At 43.8% G+C, this 27,964-nt stretch overlaps 1 protein-coding gene across 1 annotated transcript in view; it reads left to right on the top strand.

The window, feature by feature from the left end:
* Positions 1-7,078: 7,078 nt before the first annotated feature.
* The window catches only part of TMED10 (transmembrane p24 trafficking protein 10), a 45,500-nt gene continuing 24,614 nt past the window's right edge, over positions 7,079-27,964 (top strand). Inside the window, exon 1 of the mRNA XM_019009525.4 lies at positions 7,079-7,582. Within this exon, the coding sequence (XP_018865070.1) occupies positions 7,358-7,582 (225 nt within the window). The 5' untranslated portion in view covers positions 7,079-7,357. The remainder of the gene's footprint in view (positions 7,583-27,964) is intronic.

Genomic DNA, 27,964 nt, shown 5'->3' with positions numbered 1-27,964 from the left:
GGAGACCAAGGCAGGCAGATCACTTGAGGTCAGGAGTTCAAGACCAGCTTGGCCAACATGGTGAAACCCCATCTCTACTAAAAATACAAAAATTATCCACGCACGGTGGCAAGTGCCTGTAGTCCCAGCTACTTGGGAGGCTGTGGCATGAGAATCGTTTGAGCCCAGGAGGCAGAGGTTGCAGAGAGCCGAGATCATGCCACTGCACTCTAGCTTGGGCAACAGAGGGAGACCTCCATCTCAAAAAAAAAAAAGGAGAGAAAAATAAAGATAATAAAACCAGATAATGTGGTAGAAAGTAACCCAAGGGTGGGGATACTTATGTGGGGTGGTGACATTCAGTTGGGACCCAAATGATGAGAAGCAGTCAGCAGAGTCTATGAGACAACAGCTGAGAAGGAGAGCTCCAGGTAGGCAGCAAGGTCCAAGGCTCTGATGCAGTTAGGGGCTTAAACTGTTTGGAAGGCCAGGTAAGACATTAATGGGTAGGATGATCACAGAGAGGCAGGCATGAGCCAGAACACAGTGGCCTCAGCCTTCAGGCTGTGGCTGGGTGTTTGGATTTTAATCTAGTTGATCTGCTTTACTTAAAAAAAAAAAAAAAAAAAAAAAAATCATTCTGGGTATGTTAATGAGTATGATTATTGTCAGGCAATAATAAAAGCAGAGATAACCATTAAGGAGGCTGTTGTCTTGTTTGCTTAACTGACAGAAATAAATTTTTCTGTAAAAGGTCAGATAGCAAATATTTCAGGCTTGCAGGTCACTTGAGCTCTCTATCGCACATTCTTCTCTTCTTTCTCCTCCTCCTTTTTTTTTTTTTTTTTAACAGCCCTCAAAAAATGTAAAAGCCATTAGCTCTTGCACAATAGAAAAACAGGAGGTTGCATGCCAGATTTGGCCTGCCTAGCTAGGCAGCAGTTTATGGACCCCTAGCTTATAGAGAAGTAGAAACTGACCAGCATACATTTTAGGACCCAATCCAGAACTGATGGGACTTGATGAACTGACTCTGTCTGGGGAGAAGGTTAGTTAAAGAGGAAACAAGAATGGTGTCATTGACTAGGCAGAAGGTGGTGCCATTTACTGAGATGCGGAAGAAGTAGATTTGGGAGCGGGGTGGGGGAAGAAGGGAGAAGGGAAATCAAGAGTTAAGTATGAATTGCCTATTAGTCCTTCAAGTGGAGATGTCAAGTAGGGAGCTCGATATAGACTCTGAAGCTTATGGGAGAGGTCAGGAGATCCATGTTTGGGAATTATCAGTCTACAGACACATTTAAAGTCATGGGATTGGGCTGGGGATGGTGGCTTATGCCTGTAATCCTAGCACTTTGGGAGGCCAAGGAGGGTGGATCACCTGAGGTCAGGAGTTCGAGACAAGCCTGACCAATATGGTGAAACACCATCTCTACTAAAAATACAAAAATTAGCTGGGCTTGGTGTCGTGCGCCTGTAGTCCCAAGTCCCAGTTACTCGGGAGGCTGAGACAGGAGAATTGCTTGAATCTGAGAGGCAAAGGTTGCAACGAGCCGAGATTGCGCCACTGCACTACAGCCTGGAGGACAGAGCACGATTCCATCTCAGAAAAAATAAAAAATCTAAGCCTGGGCACGGTGGCTTACACCTGTGATCCCAGCACTTTGGGAGGCCGAGGTGGGCAGATCACCTGAGGTCGGGAATTCGAGACCAGCCTGACCAACATGGAGTAACCCTGTCTCCACTAGAAATACACAATTAGCCAGATGTGGTGGTGCATGCCTGTAATCCCAGCTACTCGGAAGGCTAAGACAGGAAAATCACTTGAACCCTGGAGGCGGAGGTTGCAGTGAGCTGAGATTGCACCATTGCACTCCAGCCTGGGCAACAAGAGTGAAACTCTGTCTCAAAAAAATAAAAATAAATAAACAATATAAAAATAAAGTCATGGAATTGTATGACATCACCTGGAATGCAGCAGAAGTTTCCAGGACCAGGTCCTGGGGGACTCTAACATTTAGAAGACTCATTGAAGAGGCCCTTGGAATCACTCTCTGGGTCAAAGAGTATGGCATGTGGCAAATATTGCCAAATTGCTCTCCAAAGGGGTCTTTCATATCCTCACAGAACCCATCTTGTCTTAGCTATGTAAACACACACTCCATGTGGTGCTATACACATGAGTAGGCAGGAACAACTAAGTCAGGAATCCTTGATGGCTTTTGCATGGAGCTGGGGAGTCTCAAGCCACACTGCAGGATTAGGCTGGTGCAAGGAGTTGTCAGGAAAGGGTCTAAGCACTCCCAACCACAGAATCACTAAGCAAGCTTGTTACAAATGCAGATGTTTCTTTTTTTCTTTTCTTTTTTTTTTTTTTTTTTTTTGAGACATGGTCCCACTCTGTCACCCAGGCTGGAGTGCAGTGGTGTGATCTTGGCTCACTGCAACCTCTGCCTTCCGGGCTTAAGCAATCTTCCACTTCAGCCTCCAGAGTAGCTGCGACTACAGGCATACACCACTATGTCCAGCTAATTATTGGTATTTTTTGTAGAGATGGGGTTTTGCCATGTCACCCAGGCTGGTCTGGAACTCCTGGACTCAAGCAATCTGCCTGCCTCAGCCTCCCAAAGTGCTGGGATTATAAGCGTGAGCCACTGTGCCCAGCCCGAATGCAAATTTTTAGTAAGAGCTTCTGATTCACCATCTGGGGTGAGGTGTATTTTAAACATGCCCCCTCTTACACAAAGGAAAAGTTGAGAAACATATGCCTTAGGGATAGATTGGCAGAGGGTGTCTTCATGATATTTCTTCACCTCCAGAGGCTCCAGTGGCTCAGGAATCTTAGGTGGATTTGGCTGGGGAAGTTTCAGGATGACAGGATGGCAGAGGACTGCTGGCCAGAGAGAAGCATTTACTGTAGTTATGGGACACTTTCCATTTGCTCTCCAAGCCAAATGAGGCCTTTCTACCATGCAGATGTAAAACGGTATCTCTTTTTTGTTTTTTTTTTTTTTTTGAGTTGGAGTCTTGCTCTGTCACCCAGGCTGGAGTGCAGTGGTGCAATCTCAGCTCACTGTAACCTCTGCCTCCTGCGTTCAAGCGAATCTCGTGCCACAGCCTCCCAAGTGGCTGGGATACAGGCGTGAGCCACCACACCCAGCCAATTTTTGTATTTCTAGTTGAGATGGGATTTCACCATGTTGGCCAGGCTGGTCTCGAACTCCTGACCTCAAGTGATCTGCCTGCCTCAGCCTCCCAAAATGTTGGGATTATAGGCATGAGCCACCGCGTCTGGCCCAATGGTAACTTCTTTTTCTTTTTTTTTTTTTCTTGGGATGAGTCTCGCTCTTTCGCCAGGCTGGAGTGTCATGGCGCAATCTCAGCTCACTGCAACCTCCACCTCCCAGGTTCAAGCAATTCCCCTGCCTCAGCCTCCCAAGTAGCTAGGACTACAGGCATGTGTCACCACGCTGGGCTAATTTTTTGTATTTTAGTAGAGACGGGGTTTCACCATGTTGGCCAGGATGGTCTCCATCTCCTCCTGACCTCGTGATCCGCCTGCCTCAGCCTCCCAAAGTGCTGGGATTACAGGCGTGAGCCACCATGCCCGGCCGGTAACTTCTTTAACACAGGTGCAGGTTTAAAAGTCTTGGTTCCATTCCACAGCATACAGAGGAGAATTGTTTTTGTTTGTTTGTTTTTCTGTGTCCTTATATAGAAACAAGAGTGTATTTTCCATTTTTTTTTAAGAAAAGATAGACATGTTGGTGACACTGAAACTGTACCTACGCTTTAGATACATTACGGATTAAACAAATTTATGTGAAAACAGCTAAAGAATAATGGGAGAAATTTGTGGTTGTGCTTTCTAAGGTACCAGTCTTAAATTCATTGCACCATTATTTATTGTACCTAAGTGTTAGGCACTGTTTTAGGTTCAGAAGATAAAACAGTGAAAAAAATAGATAAAAATCCCTGCCCTCACAAAACAGACATTCTAGTTAGGGAGACAGACTAATAAACACAATAAGTAAGTAAAATGTATGCTTTATTTGATAGTAATGAGTGCTAAGGGGAAAATTATAAAGGAGGGAAGAAAGACAGGAGGTGTTGGAGGATGGGGATAAGTAAGACTACAGGACAAGAAAGGACTGGAAGCCGGGCGCAGTGGCTCACACCTGTAATCCCAGCACTTTGGGGGCTGAGGTGGGCAGATCGCAAGGTCAGGAGTTCAAGACCAGCCTGACCAACATGGTGAAACCCTGTCTCTTCTAAAAATACAAAAATTAGCCGGGTATGGTGGTGCGCACCTATAATCCCAGCTACTCAGGAGGCTGAGGCAGGAGAATCACTTGAACCCAGGAGGGGCAGGTTGTGGTGAGCTGAGATCGCACCACTGCGCTCTAGCCTGGGCGACAGAGCCAGACTCCATCTCAAAAAAGAAAAGAAAGGCCTTGAGAGCTGTGACACAGAAAAGTAACTGCTGTGCATCTGAGTTTCTTCGTCTTTAAAATAAGGAATAATAGCATCTTCCTGAGGATAGCTCAGGCCCCTAGACTGCTTTTGTCACTTTTAAGCTTATGAGGTTTGGGGTACTGACAAAGATTCTCTCCTTGACCAAACTTTACCCAGGCTGTTCTGATCTGTCTTCTCAATAGGCTCTGACTTTTGGACTTCCATGACTCTGCATTGTCCAATTTTAGGAAGAATCCTGCTAAGTTAGTTTAGCCAGAATCTCCCCTTACTCCCAATATTTCCTTTTAGTAATTTTCCATCCACTGACCCTGATTCTTGGCTGTAAATCCCTACTTTTCCTTGTATTTGGAATTGAGCCTGATCTCTCCTTCCTACTACAAAACCCCATTGTCATAGGCCCTTGTATTACCTATCTTGGCAGTCCCCCTTGAATAAAGATTTGCTTTACAATTTTTTTTTTTTTTTTTTGAGAAGGAGTCTCACTCTGTCGTCCAGGCTGGAGGGCAATGGTGTGATCTTGGCTCACTGCAACCTCCACCTCCTGGGTTCAAGCAATTCTCCTGTCTCAGCCTCCCAAGTAGCTGGGATTACAGGCATCCACCACCATGCCCGGCTAATTTTTTGTATTTTTAGTAGAGACAAGATTTCATCATGTTGGCCAGGCTGGTTTCGAACCCCTGACCTCAAGTGATCCGCCCGCCTTGGCCTCCCAAAGTGCTAGGAGTACAGGCGTAAGCCACTGCCTCTGGCCTGCTTTACAGTTCTTTAACAAATGTCATGAAGTATTTTTTCTTTAACAGTATAATTATTTGGCCTCTCAGAACCTCAGTTTCCTCATCTGTAAAATGAACAGATTGTCCAGACTATTTCACAGGGTTTTTGAAAATGTCAGAGGAGATCATTATGATATGTGAAAATATTTTAAATTGCATTATCTATTATGTAAATGTAAGATGGAAATTTAAAGGAAACACATACACAGTTTTTTCATGGGTTGCAGATCTCTTGCTATTGGTCAGCAGAGCCTCAGGAATGCAAGTAGACAATGAATTAGGTAACTGCTTATACTGATTCCCTGCATTGGCAGGGAAAAGGCCAATGCAAATTATCAGGATGTACTGTGTGGACTAGCAATCTTATCTTAGATCAGTGATACAACAATCAAACTAAATGTTCCTGAGTGGACACCTCATAAAATAATTATTGTATGGCATTTGTCAAAATTTTAAATGCTTTACAGCTCCTTTGTTTGTTCTTGTTTTGTTTGTGGGATTTCGTTTCTAGTAAAATAACTAAATGGACTAAGTTTAAAAAAAAAAACACCAATCATGTACATTACTAAGGGCAGACAGTCCATCTTCTGGATATTTCTGAAGATGCTCAATAAACGTTAATCAAAGTAGGTAATGATTCCGAACATGGGCTATTGTGTCTTCCACGTTTATTTTCTACACTTGATGTTAGCCAAAAGGCCAAGGAGCAATTCCATTTTCTTTCTTTCCTTCTTTCTTTTCTGAGACAAGTCTCACTCCGTCGCCCAGGCTGGAGTGCAGTGGCGCCATCTCAGCTCACTGCAACCTCCATCTCCCGGGTTCAAGCAATTCTCTGCCTCAGCCTCCTGAGTGGCTGGGATTACAGGCGCCCGCCACCAAGCCCAGCTAATTTTTCTGTATTTTTAGTAGAGACGGGGTTTCACCATCTTGGCCAGGCTGGTCTTGAACTCCTGACCTCGTGATCCACCCGCCTCAGCCTCCCAAAGTGCTGGGATTACAGGTGTGAGCCACCGCGCCTGGCCGTTTATTTTCATATATTCTTCAGCTCTGAATATTTGCTAGTATCCCAGTAATAGTTTGTTAAATCAATAAACGTGTTGACATACATGCATAGCATAATGTCTGGCACACAGTAGGTACTCCATTGAATGAATGCATGAATTATTACCGTGTCAATTTGCTTGTCTATTTGCAAATATTAATAGTTAATTTGATCCCTAAAGTGTTTGTGAATTTACACACATACGCACTTTCCCTGACAACGCTTATCTGCTAACCCCTTAATTATGTTCATCTGAGACTGGACCAAAACATGTTGTTTTATTCAATTTAAATACCAAATTCAAATTTATTTTGAATATAGCTTAGAACACATTCAATGTTTGCTAAAATAATAATAATAATAATAAATAATAATAATAATAATAATAATAATAATAATAATAATACCATGTACATTCAGTTAGCCAATTACTCCAGCCCAAATACCCTGCTATGGGACATGAACTGCATGTCTGCCCGGCACACATTCATCAGGTGACCCCTACAACTTCTTCTCTAAGGTCCACACTCTCTAACAGCCAAGTTGAAATCTTTCCTCGAAATTTTCCTCTCTAGTGTCTCAGTGCCCCAGGTGTCATCAAGGTGTCAAAGGCGCTTGGGAGTGCCTGCAAACCGCTCCATCCCCGGAGACACAGCCTCATTCCCCGCCCGCGCGCCTAGGCGGCCGGTGGGCGGGCCCAGCGAAGGCCCTTGTGGCTGTTTCCTATTGGGGCTTGGTTGCTATGGTGTCACTCGCCTTTAAACTCGTGGGTACATCTTCCGGAAATTAAAGGAGAATTACTTCCAGGGCTGCCCATACTTGCCATGGCCGACTCAGTAGTCACTAACTTCAACAAAAATAAAACTGTTGCAATAGTATTCTATTAAAGCTTCTTTAACTGCTTAAACTTGCGGTTTTGACATGGTACCTATCCTTTCTTCCCTTTTCAAAAGATTCGCTATAAATTCTTTCTCTACATGCCAGTCTCCAAAATGGCGCGGACGGCATCAGTAGGTCAGAGGTGAGTCACGTGGGTCCCCCCGGTTCCGGCGCGGTTGAGGCCTTGGGTGGTGAACGAGTCTCCAGCACCATGTCTGGTTTGTCTGGCCCACCAGCCCGGCGCGGCCCTTTTCCGTTAGCGTTGCTGCTTTTGTTCCTGCTCGGCCCCAGCTTGGTCCTCGCCATCTCCTTCCATCTGCCCATTAACTCTCGCAAGTGCCTCCGTGAGGAGATCCACAAGGACCTGCTAGTGACCGGCGCGTACGAGATCTCCGACCAGTCTGGGGGCGCTGGCGGCCTGCGCAGCCACCTCAAGGTGCGGCATTGGGCGACGTGGGGCCGGGAGGGAAGACGGCAGGCTTAGGCGAGGGGAGGCTCGGGTTCGGGGGAGTCGGGCCGGCGGAGGCCTGGGAGTTGTTCTGGCCTCTCGGGAGCGCAAAGGACGTGCGGTGGAGCCCGCCCCCTCACCCCGCTGGTTGCCTGTCGCGGGGCGGGGCGGGTCACCAACGCCTGGGAACCCCAAGAAGGGCTGCGAGGCTTTGGCGGATGTGGTGACACCTGAGCTGGGGCGGTTGTCAACGTCCTATCCCAGTTTTGGTCTCAGATACATTGAACCGTAATTTGGTTCTCCAAGTAAGTGTTGGGGTGTTGAATATTTATACGGATTGGCATCATAAGATACCGCGATACCTGCAGGAAAGTAAAGGAGACAAAGCTAACCATGATTAATAAAATGTTATTTATTGAGCATCTGCTGTGTCACTTACTGTGCTACTTTGCATATATTACCATTTGGTTCATGCACTACCCTATGAAGTAGGTAGCTACTGTTAGCCCCATTTTACAAATGAGGAAACTGAGACTCAGAGGTAGGATAAACTAGTGTCACAGATGGAATAGATTCTTTTTTTTTTTTTCATAATTATTATACTTTAAGTTCTAGGGTACATGCGCACAACTTTCAGGTTTGTTACATATGTATACATGTGCCGTGTTGGTGTGCTGCACCCATTAACTCGTCATTTACATTAGGTATGTCTCCTAATGCTATCCCTCCCACCTCCCCCCACCCCACGACAGGCCCCGGTGTGTGATGTTCCCCACCCTGTGTCCAAGTGTTCTCATTGTTCAGTTCCCACCTATGAGTGAGAACATGCGGTGTTTGGTTTTCTGTCCTTGCGATGGAATAGATTCTTACTTAGTTTGGTAGTTAAGTATGTTGAGGGAAAAGCGCTGCAACCTTATTCTTTCCTTGTTTTAAATTTGTAATTTCTGTAATTGATTAAAGTCGATTATTGGTTACAAAATGGTCTCAGTGTCTAGTCCTTTTTCTTTGGTATGCCAGAATCTGGACTTGGCTCTTTTATGTAAATACCAACTATGCTCTTGGATGGTGACAACTACTGCCATAATACCAGTTTGGTCCTGTTTTGTAGCTAAGAGTAGCCTGGCCTGGTCTTTGAGACATTGGTATAATTTGATATCTGTCAGTATTTGGTTGCATTTTAGGTAATTTTATTCATTCACAATAAGCAAAGTGTCTTTTTTTTTCTTTGTAACACAATGGGGCTTTTGTTATACTAAATAGAAACATTTTTACTTTTTTTTTTTTTTTTTTTTTTTTTTTTTTGAGACGGAGTCTCGCTCTGTCGTCCAGGCTGGAGTGCTGTGGCGCGATCTCGGCTCACTGCAGCCTCTGCCTCCCGGTTTCAAGCAATTCTCCTGCCTCAGCCTTCCGAGTAGCTAGGACTACAGGCGCCAGCCACCACACCCAGCTAATTTTTGTATTTTAGTAGAGATGACGGTTCACCATGTTGGCCAGGATGGTCTTGATCTCTTGACCTCGTGATCTGCCCGCCTCGGCCTCCCAAAGTGCTGGGATTACAGCCGTAAGCCACCGCGCCTGGCCTCGTTTTTACTTTTTAAAAGGGTTTCAGATATAATAAGACCATAACTTATGTTAAAGTAGTGGAACCCAGTAGTGTGGGAATACATGTAATTTATTTCTACTTTATTTGGGAGAGACAAACTATTTTCAGGGCAATTAATCTGTGACCCATCATTTTATTATTCTGTTTGGGTATCAAACTCTCTACCCAGGAAAATAGTGATGGCATGATTTTAGAAGCTTAGATATAGTGTTTCCGGAGTGGGAGATCATGCTTCCAACTCTTCAGAGGATGTTCATGGACTCAGGGAATTTCAGCAATGAAAGAGACCTTGCTCTCATCTCGTGTTGCTGTCTGATTTGTTCTTATATTTTAAAGCCCTTCAGTGGCTCACTATTGCTTATTGATAGTTTAAATTTCTCAACATGCTTTGTTGTGCTCTTCATGATCTGTTTCTGAGCTATACGTGTGGTCACTTCCCACTTTGCATTCTACAGGGAGCCACCCTGAACAGTACCCTGAACTCACTTATTTTCTGAACTGTTTTTGTTTATGCCTTGACCTACTTACTAGACTGTTAGTATTCTCAGGGTAGGAACTATTTTCAGGTTCATCTTTTCTAGAATGCCAAGCATGTTACCTTGCTTCTAGTAAGTACTCTATAAATAACAGGAACTGTAGTTTAGCATGGCCTTATGGGAATTACATTGAATTTAGGGCTGCTGAAGGCACCTCAACAGCAGGACTTTAGGCCAGGCTTGGTGGGTCATGCCTGTAACCCTAACTCTTTGGGAGGCTGAGGCGGGTGGATCACCTGAGGTCAGGAGTTCAAGACCAGCCTCAGCAACATGCTAAAATCCGGTCTCTACTAAAAATACAAAAATTAGCTGGGCATGGTGGCGTGTGCCTGTAATCCCAGCTACCCGGGAGGCTGAGGCAGGAGAATCACTAGAACCTGGGAGGCAGTGGCTGCAGTGAGCTGACACCGTGCCACTACACTCCAGCCTGGGCAACAGAACAAGACTCGGTCTCAAAACAAAGCAAAACAAAAACCAGCAGGACTTTGTGCATACACCCTAGCACTTTACCATCACTCAGTTGCTCTCCTGTGTCTGCTCTGTTCTTTTGCTACTAACCAGCTTAATGGAACCACAAGGGTCCTAAACCCAAATGCCAAATAGGTAATATCATTGAATAAATTGGACCAGGTATTTAAAAAAAAAAGCAGTGATGATAAATGGGAGAATAATTGGACGTAGTAGAAACTGTTAATTAGGGGCGACCAATACTTAGTTCTTGATGAGACTTGCCATTCAAGCATGTGGGCCCTTTTGCCACATCTGATTTTTCCCTTCCCCTCCCCTCCCCTCTTCCTTCCCTTCCTTCCTTTCTTCCTCCCTCTCTCCCTCCCTCCCTCCAGTGGCACCATCACGGCTCACTGCAGCCTTGACCTCCCCAGGGCCCAGGTGATCCTCCTACCTCAGGCTCCTGAGTAGCTGGGATTACAGGCACATGCCACCGTATCCGGCTAGTTTTCATATTTGTTTGTAGAAATGGAGTTTCGCCATGTTACTCAGGCTGGTCTCGAACTCCTGGGCTCAAGTGATCCGCCCACCTCAGCCTCCCAAAGTGCTCGGATTACAGGCATGAGCCATTGCACCCAGCCCACATCTGATTTTTCAAATGAAATAGGAACACCAGATTTTGATGTGAAAGCTCCAGACTTTTAAATTTCATCAGCCAAGTTTCAGCACTGCAGAGCTTGGGAGCTGCCGGCCCACCCGAGGGCCATGGATCTCATTGTCCTCACCACTGCTTTGCCACTCCATTTTCCTCAATAAAATGGTTTGGCCCCCTAAAAATTAAAAAAAAAAAAATTTCACCAGCCAATTCAGATTGGTTTGGGCATTGATTTGTTTTCAGTGTTATAGGGAATAGTATAGTGAGTTCACCTTTCTACCCATTACTCATATTCACCAATTATCAGGATCTTTCCACACGTGTCATCTTAACTGCTTCTGCCATATCATTTCATGCTAAATTGTATTAAAGTAAATCCCAGATGTCATGTATTTCATTCCTGCCTATTTCAGTATGCATCTCTTTAAAAATATAAACCACAATGTTACGTGGCTAATCACACCTCACAAAATGAACAATGATGGCCAGGCGCGGTGGCTCATGCCTGTAATCCCAGCACTTTGGGAAGCCGAGGCGGGCGAATCGCGAGGTCAGGAGTTCGAGACCAGCCTGACCAACACAGTGAAACCCCGTCTCTACTAAAAATTGAAAAAAAAAATTAGCTGGGCGTGGTGGCACACATCTGTAATCCCAGCTACTCTAGGCTGAGGCAGGAGAATCGCTTGAACCTGGGAGGCGGAAGTTGCAGTGAGGTATGATTGTGCCACTGCACTCCTACCTCGGCTACAGAGTGAGACTCTGTCTCCAAAAAAAGAAAAAAGAACAATGATTCCTTAATACCCAGTCCATATAGTATGATCCCACTTGTCTCAAAAATATCTTTTGAAAGTTAATTTGTTGTCTCAAGTGTCTAATCTAGAGCAGTCTCCTCTTCCTCTCACCTCCTTTTTTATCCTTGCAATTGAATTGTTGGAGTCAATTGCTCTTAAAAGAATGTACAGCATTTCGGAGTTGTCTTTTGCTTCCTAGAGGTGTCTTTTAACCAGTTCTTCCCCTATATTTTTTGTAAAAGGAATCAGCTGTAAAGATGTAACCAGAGGTTCAGCAAACCACCATGGCACACGCATACCTATGTAACAAACCTGCACGTTCTGCACATGTACCCCTCCAGAACTTAAAGTGTAAAAAAAAAAAAAAAAAAGATGTAACCAGATTCAGGTTTATCTTTCTGTCGAGGGTGTCACTGCAGGAACACACAGTACTTTTTGTGCCCCTTATTGCTGCTGCTAAGATTGATAAGTGGATTAAGGTGTGTCTTAGTGTCCTGTTGCTGCTGTAACAAATTACCACAGATTTATGGCCTAAAACATCAGGGATTTGTCTTAATCGTTCTGAAGGTCAGAAGTCCTAAAATCAAGGTTTTGGCAGAGCCATGTTTCTTCTGGAGACTTTTTGGGAATGGGGTGGGGATCAGTTTTCTTGCCCTTTCTAGCTTCTAGAAGCCACTTGTATTCTTTGGCTCATATCTCCTTCCTCCATCTTTAAAGCCAGGCTGGGCGCGGTGGCTCTTGTCTGTAATCCCAACGCTTTGGGAGGCCAAGGCGGGCAAATCACTGAAGGTTAGGAGTTTGAGACCAGCCTGGCCAACGTGGTGAAACCCCGTCTTCACCAAACATACAAAAATTAGCTGGGCATGGTGGTGCACACCTGTAGTCCCAGCTACTCAGGAGACTGAGGCAGGGGAATCGCTTGAACCTGGGAGGCAGAGGTTGTAGTGAGCCACAATCGTGCCACGGCACTCCAGCCTGGGTGACAGAGCGAGACTTTGTCTCAAAAAAAAAAAAAAAAAAAAAAAAAAAATTAAAGCCAGTAGCATAGTATCTTTAACTCTCTCCCTTTCCTTCCCTTTTCCATCCTCTGCTTTGTTCCTCACCACCCCTTCTTCCTCTCTTCCTCCCTCCTTGCCCGGCTATCATCATCTCATCTCATTCTCTTACTCACCTGCCTCCCTCGTTCCCTTGTAAGGACCCTTGTGATAATCTTCTCCACCTCAAGACCCTTAATCTGATTTAATCACATCTGCACAATCCCTTTTGCCATATAAGATAACACATTCATGGGTTCTAGGGATTAGGATGTGGACATCTTTGTGTGTGGGAGGCATTTTTCTCTCTACCCGGGTAGTAATAGCCCAAAGCCTTCATTGTAAAGTTTCCCATTAACCTTTCACTTAGGAATCCGCTGATGACTACTGTGTGCATTTATTATTTCATTAAGGTTGTGAAATGATGACTTTCTAATTCTGTTACTCCTTCCATATTTATTAGCTGAAATTATTCTTAAGGAATTAATATCATCTGATTATCCTAAAATTTATCATTCACGTTGGTAGGATAAATGCAGAATTTATTTCTTCTAATTGATAATTGTCAGAGTAAGGAATTGTTGCCCTTGTCATTTTCAGTGTTGTCCAAGAGTTTTTGGGGTTTTTTTTTAAGTATTTTACTGAACTCTTTTTAATTGTTGGCTTCAACTTTTAGAATCATTGTGTTTTAGGCAGTTGTTTCCATTCTTTATGCCCAGTTTGTCCCTTTGGTTCCTTCATATTGGCTCCTGTATTTTTTCAACATAATCCTGTTAGGTTTTGATAGCATCCTTGTTTTCTGGCACAACAAAGTGTTCTAGGCTTATCTTGTATATGTCTATCCTCTGACCTCAGAACAACTGTTTCTCTAAGGAATTCTAGTTCCTTTTTGTGGGGATTGGTATTTGGAGACCACAAGCTAGGTGTCATTTTTGAAAATGTAATATACCATGCAAGCCACAGAACACATTTGTGAGCAGATGCAGCCCATAGCAGCTTTCAGTCTTTTTCATAGTGTCCGTTCACTTAGTTCCACTTTTTCTTTTTTTGTTGAGACGGAGTCTCGCTGTCACCCAGGCTGGAGTGCAGTGGTGCAATCTTGGCTCACTGTAGGCTCTGCCCCCTGGGGTTCACGCCATTCTCCTGCCTCAGCCTCCCAAGTAGCTGGGACTACAGGCGCCCGCCACCACACCCAGCTAATTTTTTGTATTTTTTGTATTTCACCGTGTTAGCCAGGATGGTCTCAATCCCCTGACCTCATGATCCGCGCGCCTCGGCCTCCCAAAGTGCTGGGATTACAGGCATGAGCCACCACGCCCGGCCGTTCCACTTTTTCTTATATTTTGACGACTGCTTCAGGGATTCTCCCTATGCATCATTTTAGCTTCTGAAGTGCAACTCCTAAGTGCCAGAGCTCCTTTTCATATGGTAGGCCACATTCTAGGTCTCAGATCAGCCAGTGGATTGTCTTGTCTTTGGTCGTATTTCCACCCCTGCTTTAGGCAGCTGTGGTTTGATTTGAGGTAGGAGGAGAACTGGAGACTGGTGCAGAACCTGGCCAGCTGAGCTTAGCATTTGGTGGTTGTGCTGAATGAGGCAGTCTTTTTTTTGAGATGGAGTTGCGCTCTTTTTGCCCAGGCTGGAGTGCAATGGCATGATCTCGGCTCACTGCAACCTCTGCCTCCCAGGTTCAAGCAATTCTCCTGCCTCAGCCTCCCAAGTAGCTGGGATTATAGGCGCGTACCACTACTCCCAGCTAATTTTTGTATTTTTAGTAGAGACGGGGTTTCACAATATTGTCCAGGTTGGTCTCAAACTCCTGACCTCAGGTGATCCGCCCGTCTCCCAAAGTGCTGGGATTACAGGCGTGAGCCACTGTGCCTAGCCTGAGGCAGTCTTTCTTATAAGGGTCTCTGTGAATATAGTGCCTTGGTTAATCTGACTGATTCACCTTCTTTCTGTCTAGGAACATCTCAGTATCCAGTGAATGCACCTATGTTATCATATACCACTCTGTGTTGCAGTTGTGTATTTGCCCATCTCGTGGGATAAACTATAAGCTGCTTGAACAGAGACTAGGTTTCATTCATCATTGCAATGCTTGTCTAAAATAAGGCCTGGCACATAGTAGGACCTCATCCTAAGGAATTAGTGAACAGACGAGCAAGCACTGTCTTTGCCTCATCTCTGATCTTTCCCTCTTCCATTCTCTTTATTTGCTTCCTCCCACTCTGACTCTAGCTATACTGAACACCTTACAGTTCTTTGAATATAATGTTCTCTTAACCTGGATCAATCTTTGACTTTCTGTGTCCCCTATGTGCCCCATTGGCTTATAACTTCTTTTTTCCCACTCACCAAAAGTTGTATGAAAAGATACTGTAGTACCATTACATCCTGTTTTACATGGCACTTTTCATGTAGTGTAGTGTTTACTTTGTGAACTCTTTAATGTCTTACTCATCTTTGTGTCTTTAGTTTAACGTACACATTGTTGTATAACTGAGTTAAACATCTTAGTCTTCTTGAGAAGCCTTGTGGTATGGTAGAGACTAGATCTGAAGTAAGATAGATTTGGTTCAGATCCCAGCAGCTCCACCATTTAAAGGTTATGTGGGTCTTGCAGGGATTTCTTAACCCTTCTTCTCTGGTCCTGTTTCTGTAATATGGGAATCGTAGAGCTCATAAACTTGTTAGAAGGACTGATTGAGATGGGTGAGGTTTTTATTGTGCAGGGCCCATTATGGTGCTCCATAGATGTTAGTACTCTTTTCTTTCCTCTGTATTGAATGAAAATTGAATTGCTTCTCAGAGCCCCTCATGCTATATGTCATTGAAATAAGTAGATATGGAGTATTTTAATGAGAGGAATTATGAGTAGTTTGTGATTCATTCATTCAACAAATATTTATATAATATTTAGTATGTGTCAGACCTGGCTGAGAATATGGGGATAAACAGGGGACAAGGTCCTCAAGCTCTTATGGGGAACAAAGACAAAAAACAAGTTAAAATAATAGAATTTCAGGTAGTGATAAGCACTATTATGAAAGTTCAGGCACTAGGGAGTAGGGGGTGACTGATGGGTTAAAGGGTGTTTGAGTGGTCAGGGGAGGCCTTTCTGAAGCAGAGAGAGATAAATGGATTGAAATGATGGGTGGTCCTCTCCTGCAAAGATTTCTACTTCAGACCTATATTGAGATGCATTTTGTGTTAAGATCTCCAAACTGAGTCTATTCCATACTTCCCTACTCATTTCATAAAGTGAGGCTAAATCAAGCCTCACTAGTGTCAGGTGTAAAGACTTTGCTGCACATAATTGAAGCAGGAAGTATCAACTCGTCATTTACAGTGAATATAGAAGTTTCCTCCATTACTTCAGGTCCATAATAAAAGCCTGTTGTAGGGACTCAGAAATTTGGGTAATATTTTTATTATTATTTTGCTCTGGCTGGAGTGCAGTGGCATGATCATAGCTCGCTGCAACCTCGAACTCCTGGCCTCAAGTGATCCTCCCACCTCTACCTCCCAAAGCAGTGAGATTACAGGCATGAACCCCTGCACCTGGCTGAAAATTTGGATCTTATACCAAGTTATGATTTCTGTCCTTCCCAACTAGCTTATAGATAAGAAAGCCAAACAGATCCCTTAAAGAGTTCAGCCTTGAATCACAGGCCTACCACAACTTAAGCCTAAAAATTATGAAGAAGTAACTTGGCAGTTGGGAAACTATTGGCTTATAACTTCTTTTTTCCCTCACCAAAAGCTGTATGAAAAGATACTATAGGCCAGGCATGAGGACAGAGAGGAGAGGGAGGAGGGAGGAGAAAAGGACAGTGGTGGGGGTGGGGGCGAAGAGGAGAAGGAGAGAGAGGCAGAGGGGCGAAGAGGCAGGGGAGGGAGGAAGAAAGGAAAAGATGGTATATATGCTATAGTTTTCAGATTATTTTGTTTGGAATTACTGTATTTCAGCTTTTTTATTACTGGTATCTGTACTGAGGTCTGTTCTGTGCTGACAAGGAGAAAGAATAGGATGCTTTAGCTGGGCGTGGTGGCTCACGCCTGTAATCCCAGCGCTTTGGGAAGCTGAGGTGGGTGGATCACGAGGTCAGGAGAATGAGACCATCCTGGCCAACATGGTGCAACCCTGTCTCTACTGAAAATACAAAAATTAGCCAGGCGTGGTGGTGTGCGCCTGTAGTCCCAGCTACTCAGGAGGCCAAGGCAGGAGAATCGCTTGAACCCGGGAGGTGGAGGTTGCAGTGAGCCGAGATCATGCCACTGCACTCCAGCCTGGGCGACAGAGTGAGACTCTGTCTCAAAAAAAAAAAAAAAAGGAATAGGATGCATGTTGCTCAGTCATCAAAATGAACCATCCTTTTTATCAATAACGATCCCATGAACCCTTACTTATGCCAGACTTTTTCTGTAGGGAGAAATATGGCCCTTTCAGCGTGAATTTAACGTGACTGTTGTCCACTGGGTTAGAAACAGGTCAATAAACAGATGGTTCAGTACAGAAGGCTAATTGGTACATTAACATTTAATAATATAAATCGAATTTCTTTTTGTATTATATACAAAGTTCCTAGCTTTTAATTATAACTTGACCTTTGCGTCCTTCTCCATAAAAGTTAAAGGATACATTGCTTCATTTAAATCTCTCTTATTCAGTAAACAGTTGTCTACAGCCTTCCCTGTTTTGAACTGATCTAGAGAAGGGGGCTGCTTCCAGTTTGAAATTGCTACACCATATCTTTATGCTGACTTCTGAAGACTGAGTCTGGTTTCTAGGAAAGTGGAACAAATATATAAAGGTAACCCAGTAGGGGTGCAGTGACTTCTATGCTGTTTCTTGTGTGAATTGCTGACTGGTAGTTTGATCCTGAGCCATTGCCCCCATATGCATATAGAGCCTGGCAGCCTGGACAGTAGAGCCCTCTGTGAAATCAGCCAGCTGGCCACAGACCCGAACTTGGGCTCCCAAACAAGTCTCCGACTTGAGGGAGGTTGATGTCATCTGCTTTATCCTGTGCTCCCAACCTCATTGTTCAACATAAAATGTGGGAAGTCAAGGGAATAGTTGTTAAGAAAGAACAAGACTTTGTTTGTGCTCATAATGAAAGGGTCATGCTGGAGGTTTTTACCGTAAATAACTTTGGAACAGTATGAAAAAAAACATTTGATCTGGCTTCACCCCCGCAGTAGTATTGTTAGGGCAGCAACGGGTCTTTCGTTCTCGTTCCCCTCCTTTCCTCCCTCTCTTTCTCCCCTTTTCTTCCCCCCTCCACTCCTCCCCCAAGTCAAGCATGACGTATTGCCTATGTTAAGTTAATGTAGCAAATGCTGATAGAAGCAGGAAGAGAGCATCTATCCATTATCATGCCAGTGCCTGGAAATTTGCTATTTCTGGTTTTCAGCACTTCTAGAAAAAGCCTCCTAGCCTCCTTGATCATATTTTAGCTTAAGCAATACTTATGTACTATGTTATACTATCAGTGAACTGTACTAGAAATTTGAAATAATTTAGTGTTGCCAAATGCTGCCTGTGGGCTAAGTTTGACTTTGTTCTGGGCAAAATCTAGATGTGATCCTTTTATTTCAGGAATATACTTGATAGACTTTGTACATGCTTTTGTTTAAAAGATCAGCTTAAATTCATTTTATGCCCATTAAATATAGCACCTAAGCCGTCAGAGTTTATGTTTTTCGTTTTTGAGATACAGTGGTCCCTTTTGAAAGTGTTTCTGAGGCTGGGCATGGTGGCTCACGCCTGTAATCCCAACACTCTGGGAGGCTGAGGCGGGAGGATCACGAGGTCAGGAGTTCGAGACCAGCCTGGCCAACATGGTGAAACCCTGTCTCTACTAAAAATACAAAAATTAGCCGTGCATGGTGGCGTATGCCTGTATTCCCAGCTACTCGGGAGGCTGAGGCAGGAGAATCGCTTGAACCTGGGAGGTGGAGGTTGTGGTGAGCCAAGATCATGCCACTGCACTCCAGGCTGGGCAACAGCGTGAGACTGTCTAAAAAAAAAGAAAGAAGGAAAAAGAACATGTTTCTGGTATATTTTTCTATCTAAAGCCATAGCATCTTTAATGAGTTGGTGTTCTTTCTGCTTTTTTATATCTTAGGGGAATAGACCCTTTGGCTCAGTATTCACTTGTGAATTCTTATGAAGAGTAGAGATAATTATATATGCAACCTCAATCCTCTCTTTCCCCCATATCTAATGTTGGATTCTTCATGTAGTTTATTCCTTATTAAGTTAAAAACCACATACAGGAAAAGCTGGCATCATCTTGGATTCCTTACTGTCTCTCTTTTTATCAGCTAAAAGGATCAAACATCTGCTTTCTTAGGCATTTTGTATCCTTTCATTTTCTAAATCTTGCTGCTGCTTCCTTGAGAGTGTACCTGACTACCCCTTTCTCTCTGTTTCCATGCAATAGCCATTTGGGCCCTAATCATCCCTGGATTTAGTGAACATAGCACAATTTATCTAGTTTGCCATCCATTAGTACTGTTAGGTTAGAACATATGGTTAATGGGCCAGACATGGTGGCTTACGTCTGTAATCCTAGCACTTTGGGAGGCTGAGGCAGGTGGATTGCCTGAGCTCAGGAGTTTGAGACTAGCCTGGCCAACATGACAAAACCCCGCCTCTTCTAAAAATACACACACACACACACACACACACACACAAAAATATATATATATATATATTAGGCCAGGTGCAGTGGCTCACGCCTGTAATCCCAGCACTTTGGGAGGCCGAGGTGGGTGGATCACACGGTCAGGAGTTCGAGACCAGCCTGGCCAACATGGTGCAACCCTGTCTCTACTTAAAAAATAAAAAATTAGCCGGGCCTGGTGGTGCACACCTGTACTCCCAGCTGCTTGGGGAGGCTGAGGCAGGAGAATTGCTTGAACCCGGAGGTGGAGGTTGCAGTGAGCTCTGATCGTGCCACTGCACTCCAGCCTGAGCAACAGTGCGAGTCTCCGTCTCAAAAAAAAAAAAAAAAAAAAGCCGGGCATGGTGGCATGCATCTGTAGTCCCAGCTACTCTGGAGGCTGAGGCACGAGAATTGCTTGAACCCGGGAGTCAGAGGTTGCAGGGAGCCGAGATAGTGTCACTTCAGTCCAGCCTTTACGACAGAGCAAAACTCTGTCTCAAAAAAAAAAAAAAGGAAGAAAATGTGGTTAATGACCTAAATATTTATGGAGTTCTGAGTTATCACCAACAAACAGTTATAACAATAATATAACACCTATTGAATGCCTGCTATGTGACAAACACTGTTCCAGGCAGTTTACCTGTATAACATTTAATCCTCACAGTAGCTGGGCGTGGTGGTGTGTCCTTGTAATCCCAGCTACTCAGGAGGCTGGCACAGGAGGATCTCTTGAGCCCAGGAGTACATAACCAGCCTGGGCAACACAGTGAGACCCTATCTAAAAAAACCATCCTCACAATAACCTTATGATCATGTACAACTGTTGTCCTTATTTTACAAATGAGGTAGAGGAGTTAAGGAACATGCCCAAGTGTTTACAGCTGGTAAACGGCACACTTGTGATTTGAGCACGGACCAGAAAGTCTGACTCTAGAACCTTCCATCTTAAAAGTACTATGTTGTATGGTCTCTCAGAGAGAGAAAAGGCTAGCTATTCCTGTTTCCGTTCTTTTTTTTTTTTTTTTTTTTTTGAGACGGAGTCTCGCTCTGTCGCCCAGGCTGGAGTGCAGTGGCGAGATCTCGGCTCACTGCAACCTCTGCCTCCCGGGTTCAAGCGATTCTGCTGCCTCAGCTGCCTGAGTAGGTGGGACTACAGGCGCGTGCCACCATGCCTGGCTAGTTTTTGTATATTTAGTAGAGACAGGGTTTCACCGTGTTAGGCAAGATGGTCTCGAACTCCTGACCTCAAGTGATCTGCCTGCCTCAGCCTCCCAAAGTGCTGGGATTACAGGCGTGAGCCACCGCGCCTGGCCCGTGAGTTTTTTGTTTGTGTGTTTGTTTTGAGACAGGGTCTTGCTCTGTCACCCAGGCTGAAGTGCAATGACATGATCACAACTCACTGCAGCCTTGACCTCCTGGGATCAGGCAATCCTCCTCCCTGAGGCTTCTGAGTAGCTGGGACCACAGGTATGCACCACCACACCAAACTAATTTTTTTTTTTTAATTATTTTTAGAGGCAGGGTCTTCCTGTGTTGCCCAGGCTGGTCTCAAATTCCTGGACTCAAGTGACCCTCCCCTTTCGGCCTCCTAAAGTGCTGGTGTTACAAGGTGTGAGCCAGTGGGCCTGGTGGACCTTGTGAGTTTTGAGGACCCTGGCCAAGTATTTTGTAGGTTGCCCTCTATTGGGCATTTGTCAGATGTTTTTCTCATGATAAGCTGAGGTTATGGGTTTTGGGGAGGAAGACCACAGAGATAAAATGTCATTTTTTTTTTTTCTTGTCAAAACCATGATTCACTTGTAAAGTGTCATTTTCATCACATCAGATCAACATGATTTGTCACGTTGATACTGCCCTTGATCATTTGGATGAATTAGTCAGGTTTCTTCACTATACAATATTCTTTTCTTTCCTTTTTTCCCCCTTAATGATGTTTTGGTCAGTCCACTATAGAGTAACTCTTTTTTCCCCCTTTCTATTCTGTGTTCTTTAGAAGGAAGTCACTTTATGTAGCCCACACTTAAGGAGTGGGGAGTTATGCTTCACACTCCTTACGGGTGCCTACATAAATTATTTGAGAATCTTCACGGAAGATTTGTCTCTCTTCCTTATTTATTTATTTAATCAATCATTTATATGTAAGTGTAGATTCATGAATGTTTACTATGTACTTTGGATTATAAACCAGTACTATATTTTGTTGCCCTGCTTGTTTCAGCTTTAGCTATTGGGAGCTCTTTAGGTTCCTGTGTCCCTTTGACATACCCGCATTCTTGTATTTTTTGGATTTTCATTTTTGTTTGTTTGTTTGTTTTGAGACAGAGCCTCGCTCTGTCACCCAGGCTGGAGTGCAGTGGCATAATCTCCTCTCACTGCAACCTCTGCCTCCTGGGTTCAAGTGATTGTCATGCCTCAGCCTCCTGAGTAGCTGCAATTACAGGTGGGTGCCACCATGCCTGGCTAATTTTTGTATTTTTAGTAAAGATGGGGTTTCTCCATGTTGGCCAGGCTGGTCTTGAACTCCTGACCTTAAATGATCTGCCCCCCACCCCCACCCCCACCCCCCCCCCGCCCCGCCCCGCCCCGCCCCGCCCCTGACCTCTGGTTTTTGTTTTTGAGCACTTTCTTACTTTCTGGCACTATAAGATGCTCCAGGCTCATTTTGTACATTTCCTTCCTCAGTCTTAGGATCATTTCTCCAAGGAGCCCTGGTTGCTTTTATTGGAGAAGGGAATTAAGTCTGGGTGGATAGTGTTATTTTTAAGGCATCTTTTTCTGGTACCTTTTTTTTTTTTTTTTTTTTTAAATGCAGTTGTGCTAGCAAGTGGCCAAAAGTAGTCCCATCCTTCCTGCAACTTTAGAGTAAGGGTGGAATTCTGTGAGCAGCAGGAGTGGGCTAGGATGGGGAGAAATGTAGTGCTTAGGGGCAGGGCAGAGAACCAGGTCTCACCTCTGCATTAGATCAGGTCATTCATTGTTAGGGAGGGTCACTAAAAGAACTCATTTGAACTGTACTTGTATCTTTAGCAAGATGATGGTTGAAAATGAAGAGTCTGTTAGTTACAGTCCTTTTACGAGGATCTTCCTGATAAATTGTTGTTCGTGGTTACTTCCAGGAAAATTGTCCCTTAGATAAATTTGTGAGCTTTCATCAGAAAACAAATGATGTCTCTTTAGTCTTTTAATTTTGGCTTCCAGAAAACTTAGAACCAAATTTATTATACAGATATCATTTGCTCAATTTAGGTTCTTGATAAGACTTTTTTCTTCCCTCAGGTGAACTCTATTCCATTTTATTCCTAATTGCCTTATTGACCTAAGCTACTTATAGATCCTTTTGAAGTTTTATTTTGAATGTTTGGTAAAGGAATGAGAGCAGGCTTCAGTGGCAGGACCTGCTCAAAAATCTGTTTCCAGCCACTGCCTAGCATGGTCCAAGAAAATCCAATTTTAAATGAGTTTATCTTCCCAGTTACCTGTTTTCGCACTTCTCACAGGCTCAGTGTGAGTATTCACATATTCTTGACATCACCTACTCTGCATATAAAATTAACACTTTTTTTTCCTTCTTTTTTTTTTTTTTTTTGAGATGGAGTCTAGCTTTGTCGCCTAGGCTGGAGTGCAGTGGCACGATCTCGGGTCACTGCAACCTCCGCCTCCCAGGTTCAAGTGATTCTCCTGCCTCAGCCTCCTGAGCAGCTGGGGTTACACGCGCCTGCCACCATGCCCGGCTAATTTTTTATTTTTAGCAGAGACGGGGTTTTGCCATGTTGGTCAGGCTGGTCTCAAACTCCTGACCTCAAATGACGCGCCACCTTAGCCTCCCAAAGTGCTGGAATTACAGGCATGAGCCACCGTGCCCATCCCCCCTACTTTTTAAGTTGTGAACTTTGTTTTGCTTTTCTTCAGAAGGTGATATCTAGAAACAAATCTATTACTTCCTATTCCTTGATGTCATATGGGCAAATTTTATAGCTTGGTATTACCTTTGTTTAATTAAAGAACTTTATTATCACTATTATAAGTATTTATTGTTAAAAGGGAAGAAAAGAATCCTTTTAAGGTCTTGCTATTATAGTAGGTAAAAGTAGCAGTTATTGATTCACCAAGGTGGTTCTCTAGGACAATTTAAGAAGAAAAAAAAAAACCTCTCAATTCTTGAGAAACCAGATGACCTTTTAAGGTGATCTGTAATTAGAACATTTTAATGAAAGGAAATTAAGCTATCATTTTATTTTTTTAGCCTATTAGACTTTGCTGGCTCTGGTTAGTCATTGAGTTTGGCCCAGTTTCCTATTCCCTAATTTTAGCTACCTGGTTTATGTAATGATATTGGGGTTGGGAGATGTGATTTTTGTTTTGTTTTGTTTTTCTTTAAGACTAATGACTTGGCTTCTAAATAACTACAAAGTTATATGAACTAGATAGGAAACCTACTGATTTTCAGAAAAATCCTGAGATGTTTTAGAATGCCCAAACAGGCCATATGAGTGAGCCCCACCTGAAAGTTCAATTGTCAGGTTGCCTGCCTGGATTTCCAAATATCCAGATAAATTCCCTCATGTAGTTGTGTCATCTGAAGGTTATAGGGAATGTAGACATGTGGAGGCCTTGGGGGAACTTCCAGCATCATCACACACTATTTCTGGGAGGTAAATTTCATGTTGATAAAAGGTGCAGGCTGCAGTGGCGGGCCCTTTGCCTTCAGCCTCTTGAAATGAATTTCAGTTTTTGCCTTAAAATGAGTCTTTAATAATCTTCGGATGTCATAGAGAGAAGAGACAATGCAAATGGTTCTTCTGTGATTGCAGTTCCTCAGTACAATGTGGTAGAGGACAATTTAAATAGTATTTACCCCTTTGGAGTACCAGCTGGAGATGTGATTTTCCTGAAGTCTTTCAGAAAAACATAGCAGATTTCTTAATTCATTTTGTAAGGTACTTTTAGCAATGACTTAAGAATTTTATGACATGCATTTAAGCTCCTTTATGATGTAGAGAGACTCCTCTCCTTAAGTTAAAAGAAAAAAAAGTTTTTGAAGGACACTGTTCATATCTTGGAGGAAAATTAAGAGATTATAATCTCTTCTCCCAGGAAATAAGGTGGTTGGGCAAATGTGTGCAAATCTTGCAAGCACTGTTAAATTCAGTTGTTTGTCCTAGGCCAATGACTTAGTCTCTTTCCTTGCCTTAGCATGGAGATGATGAAATCTGTGATGGCTCTTTTCAGTACGTTCACCTTGATGCTTATTCCAGGCTGTCCTCTACCAGTTTCACTTACATTTAGACATTTTCAGCAACCTGTAATTATTAGCCTTCTTCGTTCAGAATTAAGCCAATGCAATGAGCAAATCTGGAAAGTTATGTTACCCAAGTTCTATGTTGTCTGCAACTTTATTCATAGGAGGAAAGTCCAAATCCAAATTAGGGTTTCTAGATTGGCTTGGAATGTGAAAAATCTGTTATTCCTGCTGTCTACCTTTTTGAACTTCTTCTTTGCTCTTAAATTTTGTCTTTATGCTTTATAAAGTGAGAATCTTGGGGAAGTGAGTATCTTTGTGGGTCAACTGATTCTGAAGAAAGGAAGAGAGGCATCACACTGATGACTACACATTACTTTGTGATTTGGTTAGTTCTCAGACTTTTTTGACTGATATGTGTGTATCCAGGGTTCTAAGGTATTTATTTATTTATTTATTTATTTATTTTGAGACGGAATTTCACTCTTGTTGCCCAGGCTAGAGCGCAATGGTGCGATCGCGACTCACCACAACCTCCATCTCCCGGGTTCAAGTGATTCTCCTGCCTCAGCCTCCTCAGTAGCTGGGATTACAGGCATGCACCACCATGCCTGGCTAATTTTGTATTTTTAGTAGAGATGGGGTTTCTCCATGTTAGTCAGGCTGGTCTCGAACTCCCGACCTCAGGTGATCTGCCCGCCTCGGCCTCCCAAAGTGCTGGGATTACAGGCATGAGCCACCACACCCGGCCCTCTGAAGTACTTTTTGGCTGAGGCACGGTGGCTCATGCCTGTAATTTCAGCATTTGGGAGGCCAAGGTGGGAGGATCACTTGAGCTCAAGAGTTCGAGACCAGCCTGGGCAACATAGGGAGACCCTGTCTCTACAAAAAATAAGACAATTAGTCGGGTGTAGTGGTGCACACCTGTAGTCCCAGCTACGCGGAAGACTGAGGCAGAAGGATGGCTTGAGCCTACGAGGTTGAGGCTGCAGTAAGCTGTGATTGTGCAGCTGCACTCCAGCCTGGGCAACAGTGAGGCCCCCTCTCAAAAATAAATAAAAATAAAGTAGTCCTTTTTTATGCTGCTTCTTTCAGTTTATGATTCAGAAAAATTATCACACAAACAAGAGGCCTTTAAGAATCTTCAAGGCTAAATTTCCCTTGATTGTTTAGCTGATGCTAACTTCAAGGTCTTTACCTTGTGGCTGCCTGCTGATCTCTCTAAGGTGGAGAATGCAGACTGATCAGTGCTGTGTTAACACTTGAGAGGACTCTCAACTCTGATTTGCACTGATGCAAAGATTCTATTAGTCTTTCTTGGCCACTGTACATTCCTCTTATTTCAGACATTCCTTTTGGGGGAAGGCAGCATGGGATGCAGAAAGAGAGTGGGTTTTGGACATTTCTCAAATCCATGTAACACTATTTATTTATTTTTACTTCTATTTTTTTTTGAGATGGAGTTTTGCTCTTGTCACTCAGGGTGGAGTGCAGTGGTGCGATCTCGGCTCACTGCAGCCTCCGCCTCCCAGGTTCAAGCAATTCTCCTGCCTCGGCCTCCTGAGTAGCTGGGATTACAGGCACCTGCCACTACGCCCAACTAATTTTTGTATTTTTAGTAGAGACAGAGTTTCGCCATGTTGGCCAGGCTGGTCTGAAACACCTGACCTCAGGTGATCCACCCACCTCGGCCTCCCAAAAGTGCTGGGATTACAGGTGTGAGCCACTGCACCTGGCTATTTATTGAGACATGTTCTCACTCTGTTGCCCAGGCTGGAGTGCAGTGGCACAATCACAGCTCACTGCAGCCTCGACCTCATGGGATCAAGCAGTCCTCCCATCTCAGCCTCCTGAGTAGCTGGGACCACAGGCGCATGTCAACCACACCCAGCTAATTTTATTTTTTGTCGAGACGGCATTCCACTATATTGCCCAGGCTGGTCTCAAACTCCTGGGCTCAAGTGATCCTCCCACCTTGAGTTCCCAGAGTGCTGGTATTACAAGTGTGAGCCACTGCACCTAACCAACACGATTTATTTATTAACTGCTATAATGGACAAGTTACTAAGTTTCCTCATCAGTAAAACAGGAATAACAAGACCAGTTTCCATGGAGTTGCTGAGAAGATTAAAGATTATGTTTGTAAAGTATATAGCATGATTCTTTAACCCTTTTATCTTTCCAAACCACTCAGTTGCAGAACCCCAAGCTCCGATCAGTTCATGCATGTGCCTTTTCTTTTCTTCTGCATCCTGGCTGCTAGGTTGTACCGCTAGAAATGTGTGGTTCATTATCTTAGCTGAGATCTCAGTGCTACCCAGCAGTCATTCTATGTGATGTTAGTCAGCTTTCTTTCTGTCCTGTGGAGAGGGCAAAATTGTTGGCCCAGAAGAACTTGGTTCTATAGGTGTGTTTTGTTTTTCCTTGAGATAGTTTTTCTTTTCTTTTCTTTTTTGAGACGGAGTCTTGCTCTGTCACCAGGCTGGAATGCAGTGGCGTGATCTCTCTCACCCTGGTTTCAAACGATTCTCCTGCCTCAGCCTCCCAAGTAGCTGGGACTACAGGCACGCATCACCATGCCCAGCTAATTTTTGTATTTTTAGTAGAGACGGGGTAGGATGGTCTCGATCTCTTGACCTCATGATCCACCCACCTCGGCCTCCCAAAGTGCTGGGATTACAGGTGTGAGCCACCGTGCCTGGCCTGAGATAGTTTTTCAAATGTTGGGATTGGTTGTAAAGATTTAAAAATTAAGAGATTTCAAATGAAAGTTAAAATGTCTACCTTCTCTTGAAAAACTGGATGATCTGAAAACCTGGAGTGCCATGGCAGTCATTGGCTTTTCCTATAACACAGGCCATCTTTTCTAGTTTGCTGTGTGTGGCTTGTGCTGGTCCAGTAGACTCAGTATGTTTCTCACTTGATCTCTGTGGGCATTTACTTTTTGGTTTTGTCCTGTAGACTCTACCTCCTTAAAATCCCTCAAACTCTTCAGTTCATGGGTTACTAAACTTTTTTGTAATTAAATAAAATTATTTAATTAAATACAATTTAATAAACCTTAATAAAATTAAATAAAATTTAAAATTATTTTAATTAAATAAAATCTGTCACCTTCTCTCTATACTGAAGGCCCTTCTCCCTTCTTACCTGGAGTACTGGGATAGTGTCCCAACCCACCTCCTTATCTCTAGGGTTGTCTCTCTCTAGTCTGTCTTCATAGTACTGGTAGCTTCGTCTTTCTGAATTGACTCACATCATTCTGTTTCAAATTCCTTATTGCCCTTCCACTTTGTACTAAATGAAGCTTAAACTCCTTAGCATGCTATTCTAGTTCTACATGATCGGGCCAGTACCTCTCCAGGCACTTAACCTCTCTGGGCCTCAG

Source organism: Gorilla gorilla, chromosome 15 (assembly GCF_029281585.2).
Source record: "Gorilla gorilla gorilla isolate KB3781 chromosome 15, NHGRI_mGorGor1-v2.1_pri, whole genome shotgun sequence".
NCBI classification, from domain to species: domain Eukaryota; kingdom Metazoa; phylum Chordata; class Mammalia; order Primates; family Hominidae; genus Gorilla; species Gorilla gorilla.
Note: the sequence above shows the minus strand (reverse complement) of the source record. Positions and strands in the feature narration are given on the sequence as shown.